We start from the raw sequence: 22817 nt of genomic DNA on the forward strand, positions 1-22817 counted from the left end.
ACGCCCATCTACCTAACGGCCGGTAGGCCCACCCTTAGCACAGATAACAGCGACGACGCGTCGTCGCATGGAAGCAGTGAGGCCTTGGTGGGTCGCTGAAGCGGTTGGCACCATATGTGCACACATAAGTCAACTAATTGCAGTAAAGCTCGGGGAGGGGGCCGATGAGCTCTGACCCCACGTTCAGTCACATCCCAGATGTGTTCGATCGGGTTCAGATCTGGCGAAGTGGGGCAGCACATCAATTGGAACTCGCCACCGTGTTCCTCGAACCATTGCATTACACTCCTGGCATTGTGACATGGCGTATTATCTTGCTGAAAAATGCCCCTGCCGTCGGCAAACATGATCTTCATGAAGCAGTGTACATGGTATGAGATTAACGTCCGGTACACCTTGGCCGTCATGGCGCCTTGCACGAGCTCCACTGGACCCATGGATGCCCAAGTGATTGTTCCCCAGAGCATAACGGAGCCGCTGCCACCTTGTCGCTGACCCGCAGTGCATGTGTCAAGGAGCTGTTCTCCTGGAAGGCGACGGATTCGCACCTCCCACCGGGATGATGAAGAAGGTATCGGGAATCATCAGACCAAGCGACGCACTGCCACTGCCCAACGTCCAACGCCAATGATCACGTGCTCGACTCAGTCGTAGTTGCGATGTCGTAGTGTTAACTATGGCACATACATGGGTCGTCGGCTGTGGAGGCTCATCATTGGGAGAGTTTGGTGCACTGCGTGTTCAGACACACTTGTACGATGCCCAGCTTTAAAGTCTGATGTTAGTTCCGCCACAGTTCGCCGCCTGTCCTGTCGTACCAGTTTGCCCAGCCTACGATCTCCGACATTTGTATTGAGGAGTGGCCGGCCAACCCTACGTCATCTGGACATGGTTTCACGTTAATTTCCCCACGTGTTGAAGGCACTCGCCACAGCGCTCCTCGAACACCCAACAAGTCGCGCACTTTTCGAAATGCTCGTGTCGAACCTGCGGGCAATGATAATCTTCCTTTGCGTCAAACTCAGATGGATCGCGCGCTCTTCCCCATTTACTCACAGGCAGCACTCTCACTGATGATGCATGCACTGTGCGTGTGTCTGTCGGTCATTCCTCGCCGAGTGACGCAGCTATCGCCCGGACGGGTTTGCACCGACAGTAGGTCGGTGGTCATAATGTTCTGGCTGCACGTCTTCAGTGACTCATACAACACAGAAGCTCGTCAGTAGCCGATTGAAGGCCTGAAGTGGCGTCCGATGATCGCGAATCAGCTTCTTTTCAAATGATGGGAAGCGTCGAGCGCACCGATGCCCAATGAGGCGTTTAACTCAATGCCCAATGAGGCGTTTAACTCACATTGTGTGGAAGGTATTAAATGCTGCAGGTCGTTATGTAGTGTTTTGATCGTGTTTTTCATATCGTTATTTGGGTGGACCATCTTTCACGTTGCCATGGACTTGAACCAGGACGTTTATCTCAACACCAGGCGATCGGTGCAAAACTGTCGCTCTTTTATAACTTTTAATAATGACAGTATTTGGAATAAGTGTAGTCGTTGGGGTAAGGATAGTTGTGGGAATGAAGAGAAACATATTGAAAAATCAACAGAACGATGTGAAATAATAATCTTGGCTATACGATACATCCTTGAATATACATTTCCATGCACATAATTTTGAACCATATTCTTTACAGAGCATTACAACATCTCGGTGTAAACGAATTTTGACGTAGTTTCTGTTTTTCATTTTCTTTAAAGGATACCGAATGTTAGTTAATTTAGTTACTCTTGAATAGGGTACACAAAATTGTCCACGAGTCATGACGGGGTTGGGTAGATACATTCCTGATTTTTGAAATGTTTGTCCCTGCGACACATTCTTAGTGATCCGAAATGAGATTTTAATAGGCAACCGTCTTCTTGTCAATTGAATAGGCATGCTTGTATCACACACTGATAATTGTTATCCTTGGTATTTCCCGTTGTCAGCCAGCAGTGCATTAATTTCAAATTCACTGAGTTTTGTTACTTCCAAGGGCGCTGCGTTGACTAAGCCCTGTTTAGCGCTCAAGTTTCTTACCAACATGGCAATAGTGTTTTTCTTTATTATAAGTTTATTTGTCGGTAATCCTGACCGATCTAATGACTGTAAGAATCTTACAGGATGAAAGTATATTCATTGAGGGGAAATTCAACTGCTCGAAGGGCAGAGATTACGGACTACCGCAACGCGCTGCGTACCAAATTATCCAGTTAATAAGTACTTTAATACAAATAAAATGGTATTTGTAATAAGAAAATGTGAAAAGTGAGTCCCTTATTCGTGATTAATAACGTAGCTTCGTGAAACATAGGTATGACGCTGGGCATCCATGACGCCCTTTTGCCTATGATAGTAAAAGTCTTTTTATAGTGAATTATCCAGAAACAGTAAGTTTTAGCGCAAAATCGGTATGCAGTGTCTGAAACCGCTTAAAAAACCTTTCTAAAGATATCACGTACATCCCTGTACGATTAGTATGTGTTCAGAAAGAGCGATTTTGACTTGTTGAACAATACCTATGATTCTTGACGACCAAGTATTCCTCTCTCTTGTACATTTCAATAAACGTGCGAGGTGGCGCAGTGGTTAGCACAGTGGATTCGCATTCGGGAGGGCGACGATTCATACCCGTCCGGCCATCCAGATGTAGGTTTTACGTGATTTCCTTAAATCATTCCGACCAAATGTCGAGTTGGTTCCTTTCAAAAGGGTACGGTCGATTTCCTTTCCCATCCTTTCGTAATCCGAACTTCTGTTCCGTGTCTGATAACGTTGCTGTCGACGGAACTTTGAATTCTGGATACTCGTGTGCACACTTACTTTTGTGGTTTGACAAATACTAGGGCACCCTATCGTTCCCCCCCCCCCCTCCCCGCCTCTGGGCCACAAAATCACCTGTTCTTAGTCCCATAGAAAATATCCACAGCTTTAGAACACCCGGCGAAACGTGACAATCAGCTCCTTGCTTCGGTAGCTGTACGGGATCTAACCAGCAGCGGGTGACGTCAGCCGGATGAACTTTCTTCCTAGCTGAATAGAGGTCTGTGTCGATATTGGATGGGTGTTACGCAGTATTAGCCTGATGTCTGTCGCTGGCGACAAATTTTTTGTACGGCGGTTTTACATGTGCTCAGAACGTATTTTATGCAAAACGAGAGAGATTAACGTAGTCGTTAGAAAACTGGATTTGCATGCGGGTGGACCGCGATTGAAATGTTCTACCAGCCATCCAGATGTAGGTTTTCCGTGGTTTTACAAAACTGATAAACCAATTCCAAAGTGGTCGCTTTGTAAATGTCACGGCGTATTTGCTTCGTCAAACTTCCCAATCCGGGCTTGTGCTCAGTCCGTAATGACCTCTTCGCGGACAGGACGGTAAACCCCCTCTTCCTTTCTTGTTCTTAAAAACGATCTGATTGAGGTACTTTCTTTTTGTATGGTCCGTAGGTATGATTTGGAAAAGATTATAAAGTTCGAAATTTCTCCCCATTCTACCTTACAGACCTGTTCCATTGATTATAAACGTCACCACTATTCAGAGGATTGCATTATCATTAAATAAGAATTAATTTCGAAATGTGCTAGTTATTTTTAATGTTAAAAAAGGTCAAGTGGTTCGGTGTCCTCGTTTAACTATAGATTACCTGACGGGGTAAGTTAGTTAAAATGTCAGAAGAAGGAGGTCACGTGGCTCCTACAATAGGACTATGCGTAGTAAAGCAGTGCAATGTACAAACCAAACTTAAGGTTGAAGATTAATCTACTTACTTGGAATATTAACAAACGACGTGGCGCATTGATTATGGTATCGGACTCGCAGCATATATACATTTTTTTCATAATGTAATTCTGATTGGCTCCTGGAAGACTGCCTCAAACAGGACCCAGGGCATTTCCTCCTCGATCTTGTTCGACTGTGAATTTGTGCGTCACCTCTAATGTCCCGGTTGTCAATGAATCTCTAAATCGTAATCCTTCTTAACCTTGCTTTAAAATTTTCATGACTAGAGAAATAGCCTGCATGTTAAGGGTGGAGTGGTTTATTGCACAAGACCACAATCAATTCCGTCTTCCATCCATGTTAATTGCTCCATCTTCGTAGACCTGGCGACCTGGACGTTGAGGAAGAATTAATCCATATCTTTCGTATGTGAAATATCTACTGGAGTGCATCATTTACACAGTTGCCTGCACTATGGAGAAGTTGGTATTAAACCATCTTCGTCCAACTGAGTTAACAGTGACACCAGTTTCGACTAGATGGTATATTTTAAGCCTCTCTCTCTCTCTCTCTCTCTCTCTCTCTCTCTCTCTCTCTATATATATATATATATATATATATATATATATATATATATATTGTACGTTACGAAACTTACACAAAAAAATGCCATACGGACCAAACCCATCCTCTCCTGGGGACTCCACAGAGATTTATATGGTCACATATGGGTATACTCTCGATCTCTGTAGATGCAAACTGGAACCTACAGAAGTTGTAACGGAATTTTCCAGCATGGGGTTGCCACTAACTTACCGGGTGATTGTGTAAGTTTCGTAACGTACACGATATATATATATATATATATATATATATATATATATATATATAAACTTACCGGGTGATTGTGTAAGTTTCGTAACGTACATGTTCTTGAAATTTCGTATGTAGTTTTTCAGAAGGTAATAGTTACTTTTTGAAAGTATTTGAATCAGGCCCGCCGCTCGACAAAGCTTGTCCATGCCTGTTGTGGACCGCTGATTGCCGTGTCTTGTCAGAGAGTCTGTGTAGCACTTATTTTAGCCGACGGCGAATTGTTTACTTACTTCTGCCTTTGTGACAGCGTTGGTAAAAACCCGCGGTTCATATTCTCTGCAAACAACTGTGCTGATGTGCACTGGAGTCTTTCACTTAAAGGACGGTGGGCCGATATATGATGAGTTAAAACACTGTAGCTCTTGCAGACCGCCGGAGGCTCTCCGCTTCGATATAAATTCTTTGTGGCGTTCATCCCTTTGTTTAACTGGAACACAAACATCAGACGTTTTCGAGGAATTGATTGGTGGAGTGAGATATGTTTCTGCGCGATCACTGCCCTGTCATCCTCGGCCTTTGGCGTCATTGGGTGCGGTGTGGAGGGGCGTGGAGGCCAACGCACCGCTCTCCCGACCGTTCTAAGTGACCCGGAGCCGCTACTACTCGGACAGTAGCTCCTCGATCAGCATCACGAGGCTGAGCACACCCCGTTCCGGCCCTCCCACCAAGGCAAAATCTTTGGCAGTACCGGCTGTCGGACCCGGGTCCTTCAAAAGCAGTCAGCACCACTTACACTCAGCAACCCCACTTACACTCAGCAACAGGAACATTTACGATAAATGACTGTACAAGTGCTTTATCAATCAAGTCGCGTAGTCTTTCTGTTGTGTAGGCAATTCGTGTTGGGATATACGCTGTTGGAATATACGTTGTACTGTATTTTTGTGTTTTATCGACGTCCACTCTCATGTCGGTGAGCACTTTGGTGGTGGCGCATTGTGAGAGTGTTCCGAGCTTTCATCGTCGCAGCAACACTTGCGTGGCCTTAGCGGGCTACCGGGTAGAGCACTGAACTCCTGTCCTCCAAGCCCGGGTTTCAATCCCGGTAGGAGAGGGGATTCTTCCTCGTTCCAGTCCCTCCAGGACGGCCCCAAATCCATTCGGCTTGCTATCAAGTGAGTACCGGGATCTTTCCCTTGGATAATAGGGGCCGGAGCAACGGACCAGCCACCATGCCCCTCTAGTGTCGCGGCGAAGAAAAGCTGCTTTTTGCCTGCAGTCAGGCCAAGAGACTTTTTTTGGACTTACTGTACAAGTAATGCTTGAAGTTCCAAATTATTCCGACGGCTGTCAAATTTCGTTTGATTGCATTGTTGTACGTGTCAAACCTTGTAAAGTGAACTTTCTTTCTTCTCCCTAGCGTTTATCCAGTCTTCTATGGGGGTCTTTTTTTAAAGGTTTTGGCAGAATTTTATTCAGTTATTTAAGTTTGTGGCTCGATGCACTTACTGACGTCGCAGTCTTCAAGGTAACTTACGGGGGTGCGAAGTCGTGTGCACCATTTGTATGTGAATCGTGTATGCTTTGTCCTGTATGTGATGGTATTTTACCTGCTTGTGTTTGGTATTCTCTGAGGCGGAATTTGGGGATCAGCCCTCATTAAAAACACACTCAGGCTGCCCGGTGTACCAGGCAACGGTAGTTAAGCCACCACGCGGATTCGATTCGGGCCTGGCTCATCTCCCCGTCTCGCAAGGTAGTGCGCTGCGCGTTCGCAATACGAGGTCAGACGTCGAACTAAAACTATGCATCTGAAAATATTGCAGTTTTTGAATGGTAATAGTTTATGGTGCTAGACCAGAACATCGATGAACATAAAAATTACTGATGTGTGTGAGTGTTTTTTTTTTCCTTAGATGTCACCTTTCGTGAGTCACTCGTAAGGTTTGTGACTCGAAATGAGACATGACATGACGCAGCAGTGCCGTGGGTAAATTTGGATGCCTATCCCTTCGCCTTTGTGTGCAAATCAGCGCGAAGATACGGGGCTTGCGTTCCGAGGGGAGCGTTTAGGACTAGACCTGTAGGTGACAGGCAAGCCTTTTTAGAATGGTGACCGCTCCCTGGCATACCACCGGCAACATTGTTGTTAACAGTGACTCTGGTGCAAGAAGGCAGTGTGAAAACACCCAATCAGTCAGAGATACCTCTTTTTTTTGTTTTACTGATTCCCATGATAGTTTCTGTATCGTAGGATCAGAGATCAAAATAAGTGTGAGGAGTTGCCAGGAGTAATTACCCGCACTGATACGATGTAACGCGAACTAAAGTTCCGTCATGAAACCACAGTTTATTTGCGATATAATGAAACAAACGTTCCCCTGTTGTAGCACATGCTGCTGTCTCTACAGCACCTGAAAATGCCGAATTTACTTATTTTGTCACTATTCGATAGAAATACACACACACACGCACACACACAAAAGCGCGCGCGCGACAGCTGTGCATGGATCTTTTTTTTCTCCCGTCCTCCTTGTATTTTGTGTTGTGGACATTGACCATAGCTTAGGCACCTATTGTCTTTCTCGCGAAGAATATGCACAATGATATCTTGCGACTTCGAGGACTTTTGTAAATATAACAGTCGTGGGAGTGGATGAGAAATGGTACAACGCTTCATCAACAGCAACGTTGCGAGCGACAGAAACTTAAGTTTCAGATCCAAATTGTGAATAAGTCTCTTTTTTCGTTTCATACTTTAGAGAATGCCATTTCTCGACTTTTCATATGGTGTTATGTTTTTATTGTTATTTGGTAAATATATTAATTTTAGTCATCTTCTGCTGGGCTCTTGTTTCTCATCACAAAGCGTGTTTGGACTTTGTAGTTATGAGTTGTATTTCTTTTTAAATGATTGTAAAGTTTGTCTGTAAACCACATCAAGCTACACAATAGCCTAATCATATTGGACGCGTCGACGCGAATAAACATCGACTGAAATATAGTCAGTTTTATTCCTTTGTCGGAGCCCCACATCCATACCGTTTTATTAATGTTCCGGTTCCATCTGTTCGTTTGTCATTCGATATTAATTCATTGGCATCAATGCGGTGAGGGCTTGCAAACAGTTTACATTACTGTGAGAAGTACGCTTACTTTGTTGTCTGCTTGTGTTACAAATCAACGATGTGAGTAAAAAACTTCTGTACATTGGAGTATTTTGTGTTTCACATCTTTCTCTTTGTAGAGATGAACTGCTGTTCTCCCACGCCGTAGTCGCGGCAACGTGTATTCTCGATAGGATTTCAAAACTTGCAAGGGCATATGCTCTTCCCTGATCGTACCCGTCATCAAAGGGTCATGAGTCCTGCGACTCTATAAGCAAGCGTCTTTTTTTCTCCCTCCTCTCCTCCCGCATCTTCCGTCTGCCAGAAATATTGTAGTTGCGCCACAGTTTTTTATTTTTTATGGTGGTCTGATGTGACCCGCCACGAATTCCACTCCTGCGCCAACCTCTTCATTTCAGAGTAGCACTTGCAACATGCATCCGGCATTATTTGTTGGATGTATATTCAATCTCAGTCTTCCTCTACAGCTCCCTCTAGTACCGTGGAAGTTATTTCCTGGTGTCTTAACGGATGTCCTACTATCCTGTCCCTTCTTCTTTTTTACTGTTTTCCAGACACTCCTTTCCTATCTGATTTCGCACAGAACCGTCTGATTCCTTACCTTATCAGCCCGTCTAATTTTCGACATTCGTCTGTAGCACCACGTCTCAAGTGCTTCTATTCTCGTCTGCTCGTTTTCCCATAGTCTGTGATTCACTACCATGCATTGTGTGCTCCAGTCGTACATTCTCAGAAATTTCTTCCTTAAATATAGGCCTATGTTTGATACTAGTAGACTTATATCGGCCGGGAATGCCCTTTTTGCCAGTGAAAGTCTGATTTTGGTGTCTTCCTTGCTCTGCACGTCATGCGTTATTTTGTTGCCTAGGTAGGAGAATTCGTTAACTTCATCTACTTTGTGACCATCGATCCAGATGTTAAGTTTCTCGCTATTCCCATTTCTGCTATTTCTCATTACTTCTTCTTTCTTCGATTTACTCTCGATATTCTGTACGTATTAGATTTTTCATTCTATTCAGCAGATGGATATGCGTGTCTCTATTTGAATAAAGCACTGACATTCTAAAAACATGACAGTACATGGTCCTACCAGTTACCTTTTATGATGCAAGGATTCTCTTAGACTGGTTTCTTGTGTTCGTCAGCATATAGAGAAATAGATCCGAAATTCTCTAGAAATTCAACAATATTTTATTTTGAGTTATTAACATTCAGGCTACTTCTATTTGATCATGTTAGCCTTGACATAGTCGTAACCATAGTCACCATCATTATCATTAGCTCAGACATTAGAGTTAGAATCCGTTGGCCATTGTTTCGAAACAGGAAAGGGTGACTGATGAGTCGCCTTTATGAGAATGACCTGTATATAATCTACAGTTATCTGTTCCAAGGGTGAATGAGGCATACCGTGTCCTGTTAATGAAATAAATGAAATGCAATGTGCCCGGGCACTCTGCAGTGAATGCCGGTTGCGATTTAGCTGTTGCTTTATCTTTCTACCATTCTGTGGTGAAACTTGTGCAGGGAAGTGCATTTGCTTTCAATTTATCGCTTTTAATCTATAATTATTTCCGGCGTAATTACACACATAATTTGCCTTCAACAGGAAATAATTTCCTCTTACGTCCACGTCTGTTTTGAGATGTTTCTATAAATATAAAATTTGTGCGTAATTACGCTGAAAATAATTATTTTATAGATAAAGAACGATAAATTGAAAAAAGGAAAATGCACTTATCTGCACAAGTTTCACCACAGAATGGTAGAAGGATAAATCAACAGCTAAATCGCAACCGACAATCACTGCGGAGTGCCCGGGCACGGACTGAGACAAATCCGACCCGCACTGTGAACAAACATACTGTAGTCTAGAGGGCGCCGATTGTCAGAAGACGCTAACAAGGGAACCTCCCCATCGCACCCCCCTCAGATTTAGTTATAAGTTGGCTCAGTGGATAGGCCTTGAAAAACTGAAGAAAGATCAATCGAGAAAACAGGAAGAAGTTGTATGGAACTATGAAAAAATAAGCAAAATATACAAACTGAGTAGTCCATGTGCAACATAGGCAACATCAAGGAAACCGTAGGCGCAGTAGCGCCATGGTTCGGTGGTTAGCGTGAACAGCTACGGAGCGAGAAGTCCTTGGTTCAAGTCTCGCCTCGAGTGAAAAATTTACAATCTTTATTTTCGCAAAGTTATGATCTGTCCGTTCGTTCATTGACGTCTCTGTTCACTGTAATAAGTTTAGTGTCTGTGTTTTGCGACCACACCGCAAAACCGTGCGATTAGTAGACGAAAGGACGTGCCTCTCCAATGGGAACCGAAAACATTTGATCGCGAGGTCACAGTTCAACCGATTCCTCCACAGAAAAACACGTCTGATACATTCTATACGACACTGGTGACGGCACGTGCGTCACATGACAGGAATTTGTTGTCGACCCACCTAACTTGTACACTTGGCGAATGGGTATAAAGATTCTTCTACCTTGCCCGATTTAGGTTTTCTTGTGAATGTGATGATAATCACGCCCAAAAAACTGATGAAAACATAATAGTTTGTCACATAAACTGAAAATAAAAAATTAAACTTTTCACTCGAGGGAAGACTTGAACCAAGGACCTCTCGTTCTGCAGCTGCTCACACTAACCACGGGACCACGACGCTCTTGTAGTTGTATTATCCTTGATGTTGCCTATCTTCCGCATGGACCACTCAGTTTATATATTTTGCTCACTTTTTCATAGCTCCACACAACTTCTTCCTGTTTTCTCGATTGATGTGTGTTCAGTTTTTCAAGGCCTATCCACTGTGCCAACTTGTAACTAAATCCGAGGGGGTGCTATGGGGAGGTTCCCTTGTAAGCGTGGCATAGGCCACCTGCCGTTCCTCGAACTACCACGCCTGGCGGAGCGGGGGCCACGAACATGTTAAAACGGATGCATCGCGGGCATAAATATTGCGCAATAGTGTTGCGTCGGTTTTAGCCTCGCATTTCCGCGCAGTATGTTGACTTCAAGAAGAATATAACAATTCCAATCGCAAAGAAAGCAGGTGTTGACAGATGTGAAAATTACCGAACTATAAGTTTAATAAGTCACGGCTGCAAAATAATAACACGAATTCTTCACAGACGAATGGGAAAACTGGTAGAAGCTGACCTCGGGGAAGATCAGTGTGGATTCCGTAGAAATGTTGGAACACGTGAGGCAATACTGACCCTACGACTTATCTTAGAAGAAAGATTAAGGAAAGGCAAACCTACATTTCTAGCATTTGTAGACTTAGAGAAAGCTTTTGACAATGTTGATTGGAATACTCTCTTTCAAATTCTGAAGTGGCAGGGGTAAAACACAGGCAGCGAAAGGCTATTTACAATTTGTACAGAAAGCAGATGGCAGTTATAAGAGTCGAGGGGCATGAAAGGGAAGCAGTGGTTGGGAAGGGAGTGAGACAGGGTTGTACCCTATCCCCAATGTTATTCAATCTGTAAATTGAGCAAACAGTAAAGGAAACAAAAGAAAAATTCGGAGTAGGTATTAAAATCCATGGAGAAGAAATAAAAACTCTGAGGTTCGCCGATGACATTTAATTCTGTCAGAGACAGCAAAGGACTTGGAAGAGCAGTTGAACGGAATGGACAGCGTCTTGAAAGGAGGGTATAAGATGAACATCAACAAAAGCAAAACGAGGATAATGGAATGTAGTCGAATTAAGTCGAGTGATGCTGAGGGAATTAGATTAGGAAACGAGACACTTAAAGTAGTAAAGGAGTTTTGGTATTTGGGGAGCAAAATAACTGATGATGGTCGAAGTAGAGAGGATATAAAATGTAGACTGGCAATGGCAAGGAAAGCGTTTCTGAAGAAGAGAAATTTGTTAACATCGAATATAGATTTAAGTGTCAGGAAGTCACTTCTGAAAGTATTTGTATGGAGTGTAGCCATGTATGGAAGGGAAACATGGACGATAAATAGTTTGGACAAGAAGAGAATAGAAGCTTTCGAAATGTGGTGCTAAAGAAGAATGCTGAAGATTAGATGGGTAGATCACATAACTAATGAGGAGGTATTGAATAGGATTGGGGAGAAGTTTGTGGCATAACTTGACTAGAAGAAGGGATCGGTTGGTAGGACATGTTCTGAGGCATCAAGGGATCACAAATTTAGCATTGGAGGGTAGCGTGGAGGGTAAAAATCGTAGAGGGAGACCAAGAGATGAATACACTAGGGCAGATTCAGAAGGATGTAGGTTGCAGTAAGTACTGGGAGATGAAGAAGCTTGCACAGGATAGAGTAGCACGGAGAGCGGCATCAAACCAGTCTCAGGACTGAAGACCGCAACAACAACAAGAACAACAACATATTGACACAATATTGTTACGCAGTAAACGCTGATCGTGTGAGGGTCGTGTAAACCACGGTGGAACCGTGTCGGTGCAGGCGATGACCGCTGCCTACGCACCTGGGTACATGTCGGCGTCGGAGCTGAAGAGCACGCAGAGGCCGGTCTCGTAGTTGACGGCGCGGCACGACTCGTTGGCCTGGCAGGCGTCCAGGCAGTCGGTGAGCATCAGCGTGCCCGGCAGCGAGTCCAGCAGGTCGCTCGGCGCCGAGAACACGTAGCCCGTCACCAGCTCGAAGCCCGCCAGCTCGGGGTCGCACTCCTCCGGCGCCCCGTACCTGCATAACGCCGTCAGCTGCTGCCTTACTCGCGTCTATTCTCGGTCCTCACACACTCTTCAAGCCTTAAGGGTAGCAGGGATAAAACACAGGGAGCCGAAGGTTATCTATAACTGGTACAGAAATCAGGCTGCAGTCAAACGGCGTGGAAGAGTGTCAGCGGTATTTGAGCAGGGCGTGAGGCAAGGTTGTAGCCTCTTATTGATGTTATTCAATCTTTGTATTGAGCAACCAGTAAAGGAAGCCAAGGGAAAATTTGGAAAGGGAATTAAACTTCGTGGAGAAGAAATAAACACTTTGAAGTTTGCCGATGACGTTGTTATTCCTTCGGATATGGCAAAGGAATACGACAGTTGAACGGAATTGATAGACGAAAAAGACGACCGTGTGAAACCCAGCTCGCTATTCGTCCACGAGACACGGGTTCCCAGGTAGATGCCGTGTTTCTTGACTTCCGCAAGGCGTTCGATACAGTTCCCCACAGTCGTTTAGTGAACAAACTAAGAGCATATGGACTATCAGACCAATTGTGTGATTGGATTCAAGATTTCCTAGATAACAGAACGCAGCATGTCATTCTCAATGGAGAGAAGTCTTCCGAAGTAAGAGTGGTTTCAGGTGTGCCGCAGGGGAGTGTCGTAGGACCGTTGCAATTCACAATATACATAAATGACCTTGTGGATGACATCGGAAGTTCACTGAGGCTTTTTGCGGATGATGCTGTGGTGTACCGAGAGGTTGTAACAACGGAAAATTGTACTGAAATACAGGAGGATCTGCAGCGAATTGACGCATGGTACAGGGAATGGCAATCGAATCTCAATGTAGACAAGTGTAATGTGCTGCGAATACATAGAAAGATAGATCCTTTTTCATTTAGTTACAATATAGCAGGTAAGCAACTGGAAGCAGTTAATTCCATAAATTATCTGGGAGTACGCATTAGGAGTGATTTAAAATGGAATGATCATATAAAGTTGATCGTCGGTAAAGCAGATGGCAGACTGAGATTCATTGGAAGAATCCTAAGGAAATGCAATCCGAAAACATAGGAAGTAGGTTACAGTACGCTTGTTCGCCCACTGCTTGAATACTGCTCAGCAGTGTGGGATCCGTACCAGATAGGGTTGATAGAAGAGATAGAGAAGATCCAACGGAGAGCAGCGCGCTTCGTTACAGGATCATTTAGTAATCGCGAAAGCGTTACGGAGATGATAGATAAGCTCCAGTGGAAGACTCTGCAGAAGAGACGCTCAGTAGCTCGGTAATGGCTTTTGTTGAAGTTTCGAGAACATACCTTCACCAGGGAGTCAAGCAGTATATTGCTACGTATATCTCGCGAAGAGACCATGAGGATAAAATCAGAGAGATTAGAGCCCACACACAGGCATACCAACAATCCTTCTTTCCACGAACAATACGAGACTGGAATAGAAGGGAGAACCGATAGAGGTACTCAAGGTAACCTCCGCCACACACCGTCAGATGGCTTGCGGAGTATGGATGTAGATGTAGATGTCTGTTGAAAACAGATTATAAGATGAATATCGACAAAAGTAAAACAGGGACAATGGAGTGTAATCAGATTAAATCAGATGATGCCGAGGAAATTACAGAAGGAAATGAGACACTACAAGTAGAAGATGAGTTTTTCTATTCGAACAGCAAAATAACTGATGACGGCCATCGAAGGGAGGACATGAAATGCACACTGCCAATATCAGAAAAAGTGTTTCTGTTGAAGACAAATTTCTTAACGTGGAATGTAAATTTGAATATTGGGACTTCTTCTCTGTTACATACCGCACGGTGGCTTGCGGAGTATAGACGTAAAAGTCTTCAGTGTAGCCTTGTACGGAATTGAAACGAGGACCATAAACAGTCCGGACAAGAAGAGAACAGAAGCCTTCGAATTGTGGTGATACAGAAGAATGTTCGAGATTAGATGCCTAGATCCAAGAGGTACCGAATAGAATCGCAGAAAAAAGAAATTTGTCGCGCAAATTGATTAAAAGAAGGGTTGGTAGGACACAAAAAATGGCTCCGAGCACTATGGGACTTAACTTCTGAGGTCACCAGTCCCCTAGAACTTAGAACTACTTAAACCTAAGGACATCATACATATCCATGCCCGAGGCAGGATTCGAACCTGCGACCGTAGCGGTCGCGCGGTTCCAGACTGTAGCGCCTAGAACCGCTCGGCCACCCCGGCCGGCTGGTAGGACTCATCCTGAGGCAACAGGAAATAGTTAATCTGTGTATGGAGCGTACTGTGGGGTGGAGAGTGAGGTCGTTAAAAATTTTCTAAGTAGGCCAAGAACTGACTACAGTAAGCAGCTCCAAATACGTTTAGATTGCAGTGGTTATCGAGAGATGAAAGGCTTGCACAGGATAAACTAAAGTGGACTGATGCGTCAAACGAGACTTAGGACTGAAGAAAAGATCAACAACAATAATAATAACCTCTCACTTTCGACCGGTGTTGGGAGGCCACATCCTGTTTTGCATTTACAAAGATTTCCTTTTTCCATGAAGTTTCGGCTAGTGTTCTTAATTTAATGTGGACATGTGTGAGTGGTTTCACACTTAACTATCACATGCATCAATAATAATTAGAAGACTGATTACTTTATCGAGGAATGAGGCCGAGGGACGTAGCACAGTGTCAGGTCACTGAACTCGCACTCACGATGATGAAGGTTCAGATCGCCATCTTCGAGATTTACTTTCCCGTGATTTCCTGAAACTATTTAAGGCAAATTCCCGAATGGTTATGTGGAAGGGAATATGGCCGTTTTCGTATCCTATCCTTCCCCAGTCCGAGCTTGTGCTCCGTCTCTGATAACCTCATCGCCTTCGGGACGTTAAACCGTGATGTTCCTTCCTTCCTTAGAGGATGGTAGAAGAAAGTTGGAAGTATATTAGGAGAATACACGTTTCGCTGCACGATTAGGTGCAATTTTAGCATTGCAGTTGATAGTAAAATGGCGGATTAAGGAAAAACAAGGAAAATTACATTGCAGCCGTAAATTTGGAGAACACTTACGATAATGAAAAACAAAATATTGTTTTTAAATGCATAGGCAGTGTGGAATTACGTACAGAGACAGAAAAGCAGTTCGTTCTTTTTATGCGAAGCAACCTGGAGCAGTAAGGTCGGAGGAAATCATAAAATACATCAAAATCAGGAAAAGTATAAACTAAGGTTGCTCCCAGTCATCATTGATGTTTAAAGGTCTATCTCGACGTGGGAGTAGCTTCTCGCGGACTGTAGAGAGCGTGTTACAGTTCGATGAAGACGTAGCATTGGTCGCCGAATGTGAATAGGAATTGACTCGGGCTGTTATTGAAATGGAAAGTGTGCCAGCTGATTGTTATAAACAAAAAGAATACTGAAGTGCAAAGAGTTGGCGCAGCAGGTGGATGTGCTGGGTGGTCAAATGTTTAAATAATCAGTAACTCTCGAAGAAGTGTGGTGGTAGTGGTGGTGAAAATGCTAAGATAGACCATCGAATAAACAATCCTCCACGAAATGGACGAACGGCGGGATCGTCGTATTTGACATTCACAAGAATTCGACAATGAGAGGTGCTTTCGTCGGGTGCGCCGATGAGGTGATGCCTGGAGGCTGGACAGACAACTCTTACTGTTTTGGAAATATCGCGAATGTCTGACACGATGATCCGGTCGTTCGCCCGAGAACTTTTCCTTCATAGTATTCGTCAGGAAACGCGAAAGGTCTACAATAATCCCCCAAGTAGAGAAAATAAGAAATTAAAAGTTTGTGAGGTCCTCGTTCCCGTGACGGAAGGGCACTGAAGGAGATGCTAGATGCGGTTGTACGCTGGCAAACTGCGCCACGTGCGAAGCCTCACCCATTCTCAGCGGCGAGGTCGGACATGTCTAGATCGTTGTCGGCGTCGTCACTGAGGGCCGCTGGCGGGTCCTCGGGAGCGGCCTCCGTCATCCCCAGAACCGTCTCCTCCTCTTCCACCTGAGCCAGCGCAGCGGGAACCAGGAGCAACAGCAGCAGCACCAGAGGCGGCGGTGTGCAACCCATGGCTGGTCGAGATCTGAAACAGGCGCACGCAACGCGTCAGCACACGAGGGCAGCTGTAGCGCTCTCCACAACTTTACATCTGCTACTACATTCATTAAGTTTTGAGACTAGCGCCTTTAGTGTAGGCACCCACAAGAACCTGAGTGTCTCACAAGATGCCGCGTAACAAGGCGTATACTTTTTTTTATTACTGTTTAAAATTGTCTTTCGACCTGAAGGCCAGAAGGCGAGGCCGTGACTTAAACAGATCCACATCCTCGCTCAAAATGTCGCCGTTGGCTGCAAAGCACTTATGCCAGCGTTCGTATAGCTGCTGTTTACACCGCTGAAACATGGTGGCAGGGAGGTACTTAATGGCTTCTCTTGCAACAGTCACGACCTCTTTGGCTGAACGAAATTTACGCCCATGTAGGAGTTCTTTCGTGCGGGGAAATGAGACAAAGTCGCATGGTACGAGATCAAGTGAGTACGGAGGGTGCAGCAAGAGACTGACATGTTACCGTCCAAGTTCCTCCTGAACGAGCACAGAGCGATGTGCAGGGCGTTGTCGTGTAGCAACAGCCAATTTTTCCCACGCCAAAGATCAGGTCGATGAAGGCGAAATTAATCGCGTAGATGGCCGAATCTCTTTGTAGTGGATTTTGTTCATGTTACACCATCTGGGATGAATTCCTTGTTAGTTGGTTGGTTGGTTGATTTGGGGAAGGAGACCAGACAGCGTGGTCATCGGTCTCTTCGGATTAGGGAAGGATGGGGAAGGAAGTCGGCCGTGCCCTTTCAGAGGAACCATCCCGGCATTTGCCTGGAGTGATTTAGGGAAATCACGGAAAACCTAAATCAGGATGGCCGGACGCGGGATTGAACCGTCGTCCTCCCGAATGCGAGTCCAGTGTCTAACCACTGCGCCACCTCGCTCGGTAATTCCTTGTTAGTAATTCTATTTGAAGCAGAAAACAGTTCTAACAGTACCGTGCCTTTTGACCTGTCTTTTAACGTTTTTTTCTGTTACTGGCGTTTTCCCGTTTTCCAGGTGGCGGATTCTCGCTTCAGTTGCGGATCGCACCGGAAACGCTTTCGTTATGGTCCTGTTGAGAAACGACGGATCATCGTCAGCATTACTGATCAAGTCACTATGATCCGACCATCACTCAGGTCTTGCGTCAGGATGCGTGGCACACGTTCTGCGAAGCACGCGATATGTTCGGACCATCAAATGGTTCAAATGGCTCTGAGCATCATGGGACTTAACATCTGAGGTCATCAGTCCCCTAGAACTTAGAACTACTTTAACCTAACTAACCTAAGGACATCACACACATCCATGCCCGAGGCAGGATTCGAACCTGCGGCCGTAGTGGTTGCGCGGTTCCAAACTGAAGCGCCTATAACCGCTTGGCAACACCTGTCCTCAGATGTTAAGTCCCATAGTGCCACACCGGCCGGCCTCGGACCATCGGTCAAAATTTTGTACCACGTACCATGGCTCACCGTTACTGTTGCTGAGAAATCGTCTACCATTTGGAAGCGACTGGCACGCTCCAACATTGCAACCTTTTCTATCGCACGTTCAGTTCCAACCGTTTGTGGCCGACTCCTCAAAACTGTCTCTTTCTTGCGGAAAACATCGATACACGCATAACATGACACTGCGACTCAGTACAACGTCGCCATAAACTTTCTGCATCATATGTAACATTTTGGAAGCTTTTTTCCCTAATGTCTGTAGAATTGGATGTTTGACTGTTCTTCAAACTGCGACATACTCGGGTTCCGCGCGCGCTGTCGTATCTCTGTCACAACAAACACCTTAATTCTGCTCACAGTGCATGCACTTTACTGTCTCTTGTTGGGACGAGAGAGACTGACTCTGACAAGGTTCTATACCACGGTGCTACGAGCCCAGTCTCAAAACTTAATAACTGTACAAGGTGTATCTTCACTCCGCAAGCCACCTTACGGTGTGTGGCGGAGGGTACTTTGTGTACCACTGTCACTTTTCCCCATTCCTGTTGTAGTCACGAATGGTTCGCGGGAAGAATGATGTTGGTAAGCAGCTGTGTGAGTTCATATCTCTCTAATTTTACCGTCGCATTCTTCTCGCGAAGTATGCGTAAGAGGAAGCAATATATTGGTTGACTCCTCTGGCAACGTGCACTCTCGGATTTTTTACAGTAATCCATACCATAATGCAGAACGCCTGTCATGCAGCGTCTGCGACTGCAGTTGGCTGAGCGCCTCCGTGAGACTTTCGCGCGCACTAAATGAACCGAAATGCGCGGCTCTTCTTTGGATATTTTCTTTTTCCTCTATCAATCCTATCTGGTATGGCTCCCAGACTAACGAGCAGTATTCAAGTATTGGTCGAACGAGTGTTTTGTAAGCTACGACGGAATGCTGGAAAGTAATGGCTTCGAGTTTTTTATGTGGAAACTCTTAAAGCTTTTGAAATAATACAAACGTAATCAATATTCTACATCTTTTGTCGTCATATCAACATATTTGCAGCCCACTGCTGCTACAGGGAACTGTATCGTGTAACATAAGCCGGTGTGCAACGTAAATATGCCGGTGCTTGGGAAACAGCTTGCTACAATCGAGTTTCGAATTCGAAGAGTTCGTCCACACATGAAGACTCTCTCCTTCAGCATGACATGAAAGAAAACACACGAGCGCTGCGAGATCCGCAACACCTTGGGTTCACGCCCATCGATCACCCTTCATGCAGTCCCGACTTGGGCCCATCCGATTTCAATCTGTTTGCAGAACACCTCTGAGGACTTCTTTTTTTTCAGTGATGAAGCGGTACAAGCAGTGGTGAGGTTGTGGGTCCCTCAACAAAGTCAGACATTCTACAGTGACGGTATCAACTAAATGGTCACTTGTTGGGTGAAATGTATTCGTCGCCAGGGTGACTATGTTGAGAAACAAATATATAGACATAAAGAATAAAGATGTAGAAAGTTAATATCGTCTGTTTTATGCAAAAATCTTTAAGGGTTTTCATATAAAAACTTCGGTGGCAAGCCCTCGTATTTTCGTGTTCAAATGGAATTAACTGGATATGTGGAAAACTTATAGACGAGAGAAAAAAACATCGTTGAAGAATTCAGTTCGGTCTAAAGCCAGTTTCGTTTAAAACAGCTACCGAGTTCCGCCTTTCAAATCGATGCCAAGAAATAGCTTTGTTTCTTCTGAACACCATTTTTCCATGAGTGCCACATAGTTTTTTATTTTTGTTAGTCTTCTGACTGGTTTGATGCGTCTCTACTACATACACATTTGTTGAAGTCACAGTTTCGCCAGTAAGGTCGTACACGCGCGCGTGTGTGTGTGTGTGTGTGTGTGTGTGTGTGTGTGTGTGTGTGTTTTTGTGTGTTTGTGTGTGTGTGTGTGTGTGTGTGTGTAATTACGTCCGGGGTTTCAAAGATGATTGTGCGAAAACAACAAGCCAGAAAATGTCCACATTTCAGTGGATACAGCTTGTCTCCCAAGTTTTTAACGCGCATTACAGGTGCTTACTATGGATACTTACTGGTAGGCAGCAAACTTCAGTGTGAACGTGCGATTCGCTGAAGTCGTTGATACGAAAGTCCCAGGAAGGCACGACAGCAGCCCGCTTTAGAAATCTGTTCCTTGTGTTGTATATACGCATGTGCGAACTAATTCGATGCGACAGTACGAAGCACTTCATTTGTCTCCATGTTGTTACGCGCCTCCTACCGAGTACAAGTACATCACGGCTCGTCTCGCGAATCGAAACCTTAAGAGATACTCTATCCACTGATGTATATAATTTTTATTGTTTCATACCTCAATCAGAATGTCTATAGGATTTCTTCGCTGTCGGTCTATCTGTGTGTCTGTCTGACCAACCGACTGTTAAAGACCGTTTTTCTCTGTAGTGGGTAGACGTATCAGGCTAAGTATATGTCAGATATTCAGGTCTACGGCCCCATGACGGTGTAAAAAATTGAAGCTTCTAAGTCAATGAAATCAGAAGATATGGCCGTTTATGCCACGTATTTTGATACTCGCAAACTCACTTATCAAAACCTGTAGGGTAGTACCCATTGACCTAGAAGGCAGGAAAGCATGTTTCGCAGTACAACTAAAGGAAAAAAATTTAAAAAATTAATTAGTAATTATATAACACGAAAAATATTTCTTTTGCTGTTTGTTATCCGGCTTCCAACTTAAAGCATTCTCGAAAGTCTTGGAATTACTGAGACCAATGACGTGCCAGTATCAGTGTCGATTGTTGAGATTCTGGTTTCGCGTTATGGATGAACTGTCTATGTACCTAATTAAGTTCGTACGAAACCCCCAGAGCGTGATTCCTTCCCGCACCTGGCCAATTTTTCTCTATGTGTTGTACTTTTGGTGGAGCCGTTTTCTGAAACTCTGAATGTACTTAGGTTAGGTTAGATTAGAATAACCGTTTATTTCATTAGGCAACGGCCTATTGGACGTTGTATGCTTCCTCGTTCTAACAACTCACTCTCAAAGCTAGCAACAGAAGGACCTGCAGTTTAATGTGAAATGTTTCGCTAAGTGTTTTTCACACTGCAGGGTTTTAGCTATTCGTTAGTTACCACGGGAAAAAACTCGTAGGACACACCTGGGGTTGTAGCCCACGTACATAGATATCTGATCTTTTACACGCGGAACTATCAAGCCATAGAAAAGAAATGGCTCTGAGCACTATGGGACTCTACTTCTGAGGTCATTAGTCCCCTAGAACTTAGAACTAGTTAAACCTAACTAACCTAAGGACATCACAAACATCCATGCCCGAGGCAGGATTCGAACCTACGACCGTAGCAGTCTTGCGGTTCCAGACTGCAGCGCCTTTAACCGCACGGCCACTTCGGCCGGCAGAAAAGAAATTTTTCATATGTGTAACACTCTGGATAACATCATTTCGAAGTAATAGAGCGCGTTGCACAGCTCCAGGGTTGTATTACGCTGCATTCGCTGGTTTGTAATTACACCCTTTTCGTGCACTTGTCGTGATACCGTTCAGTTTTCGCTCCGCAGCGAAGCGTTCAGACGGCTTTAACACGTAACAGCAATTACGCGTCTGGTGTAATGTATGCCAGAATACCCGGCGGTGTCACCGTGTCCCCTGTTTCACTCCAGAGGTACTGTTAGTTCCGAGAACTTGTCCCATAATTAACAACTCAGGCATTATGTGCCTTTGTGCTCGGAATTAGCCAAGCAAAATAATACAATGCAATAATGAACTCTCTGCGTTCCAGCTTACTGAATGCGGAATGCAAGTCACCTAATCATTTTCGATGTGACATTGACGAATTAGGCTGCCATTAACTATACATAATGCTTCTAAAATATTAAACAGGTGTATGTATTAGTACTGTTTCTCGCAAAGCTGTTTTGAGTACTTTGACAGATACTTGTTCTTCGCATACCAGAAACGTGAAAGAGCGCAACGTTCGAGACATTACTGTGTTTCAAGAAGGTTAGGAACTTATTATTATCTTCTTTTTTAAAAATTGCTGACTTTAAAACTGGTAGCACACACTTGTTTTAGTTCGTTGTCTGAACCTATTTTATGTATCCACAATCTGAATGGTTTCTTTGGTTATCACTATATGAAAATTAGGTAGAACGAAATTTTGAAACCGAGATAGGTGGTGTTGTGGTTAGTACACTGGACTCGCATTCGGAAGGCCGATGGTTCGGGTCCGCGTCTGGCCGGTGCGCGTCTGGCCATCCAGATTTAGATTTTGCGTGGTTTTCCTAAATTGCTCCAAGCAAATGCCGGGATGGTTTCTTTGGAAGGGCACAGCCAATTCCTTCCCCAACCTTGAAACTTTCTGAACTTTTGCTCCGTCTCTAATGATCTCGATGTCGACGGGACGTTCAAACCTAATCTTCCTTCCTTTCTTCTTTCGAGACTCGAACGTGGATGAAGCTTTCGTTACCACTGCGATACCGATTGCGCTATCCGAGCACGCGGACTGACTGACTGGCATACTCAAAACCCTAGCCTTACAGGAGTAGGGAGGCAGTTCGATAATTGTTAGTGTACTGCCCGGAAAGTCGGAGATCACCGTTCGAGGTCAGGTGCGGTTCAGAGTCTTAACTGCTCATTAAGTGTCGATCGCACTTTATATTCACTTACGTGTAAACATCATTATCTCAGTTATTCATTTGCTTGTACAGTGAAAACGACGAAACGACTTTGTTCGTAATTCTCATTAATCGGCTTCCTTAGCTGAATCTTCGGCGCATTTTCGTTTCATTAAGGAAAATTCGCGCGTTTCAGAACCTAAAAGATGTAAAATATTCGGCTCTGTCATGCGGAAGCTGCAAATCATCAAAAGTTTAAGTCCTGTCTAGT

At 44.5% G+C, this 22817-nt stretch overlaps 1 protein-coding gene across 1 annotated transcript in view; it reads right to left on the reverse strand.

Moving 5' to 3' along the window:
* The window catches only part of LOC126417099 (uncharacterized), a 221440-nt gene that overhangs the window by 120257 nt on the left and 78366 nt on the right, over positions 1-22817 (reverse strand). The window contains exons 2-3 of the mRNA XM_050084993.1: positions 16269-16466; positions 12176-12393 (exon numbers count right to left, since the gene is read on the reverse strand). Coding sequence (XP_049940950.1) covers positions 12176-12393; positions 16269-16453 — 403 coding nt within the window. The 5' untranslated portion in view covers positions 16454-16466. The remainder of the gene's footprint in view (positions 1-12175; positions 12394-16268; positions 16467-22817) is intronic.

This window comes from Schistocerca serialis, chromosome 8 (assembly GCF_023864345.2).
Source record: "Schistocerca serialis cubense isolate TAMUIC-IGC-003099 chromosome 8, iqSchSeri2.2, whole genome shotgun sequence".
NCBI lineage: Eukaryota > Metazoa > Arthropoda > Insecta > Orthoptera > Acrididae > Schistocerca > Schistocerca serialis.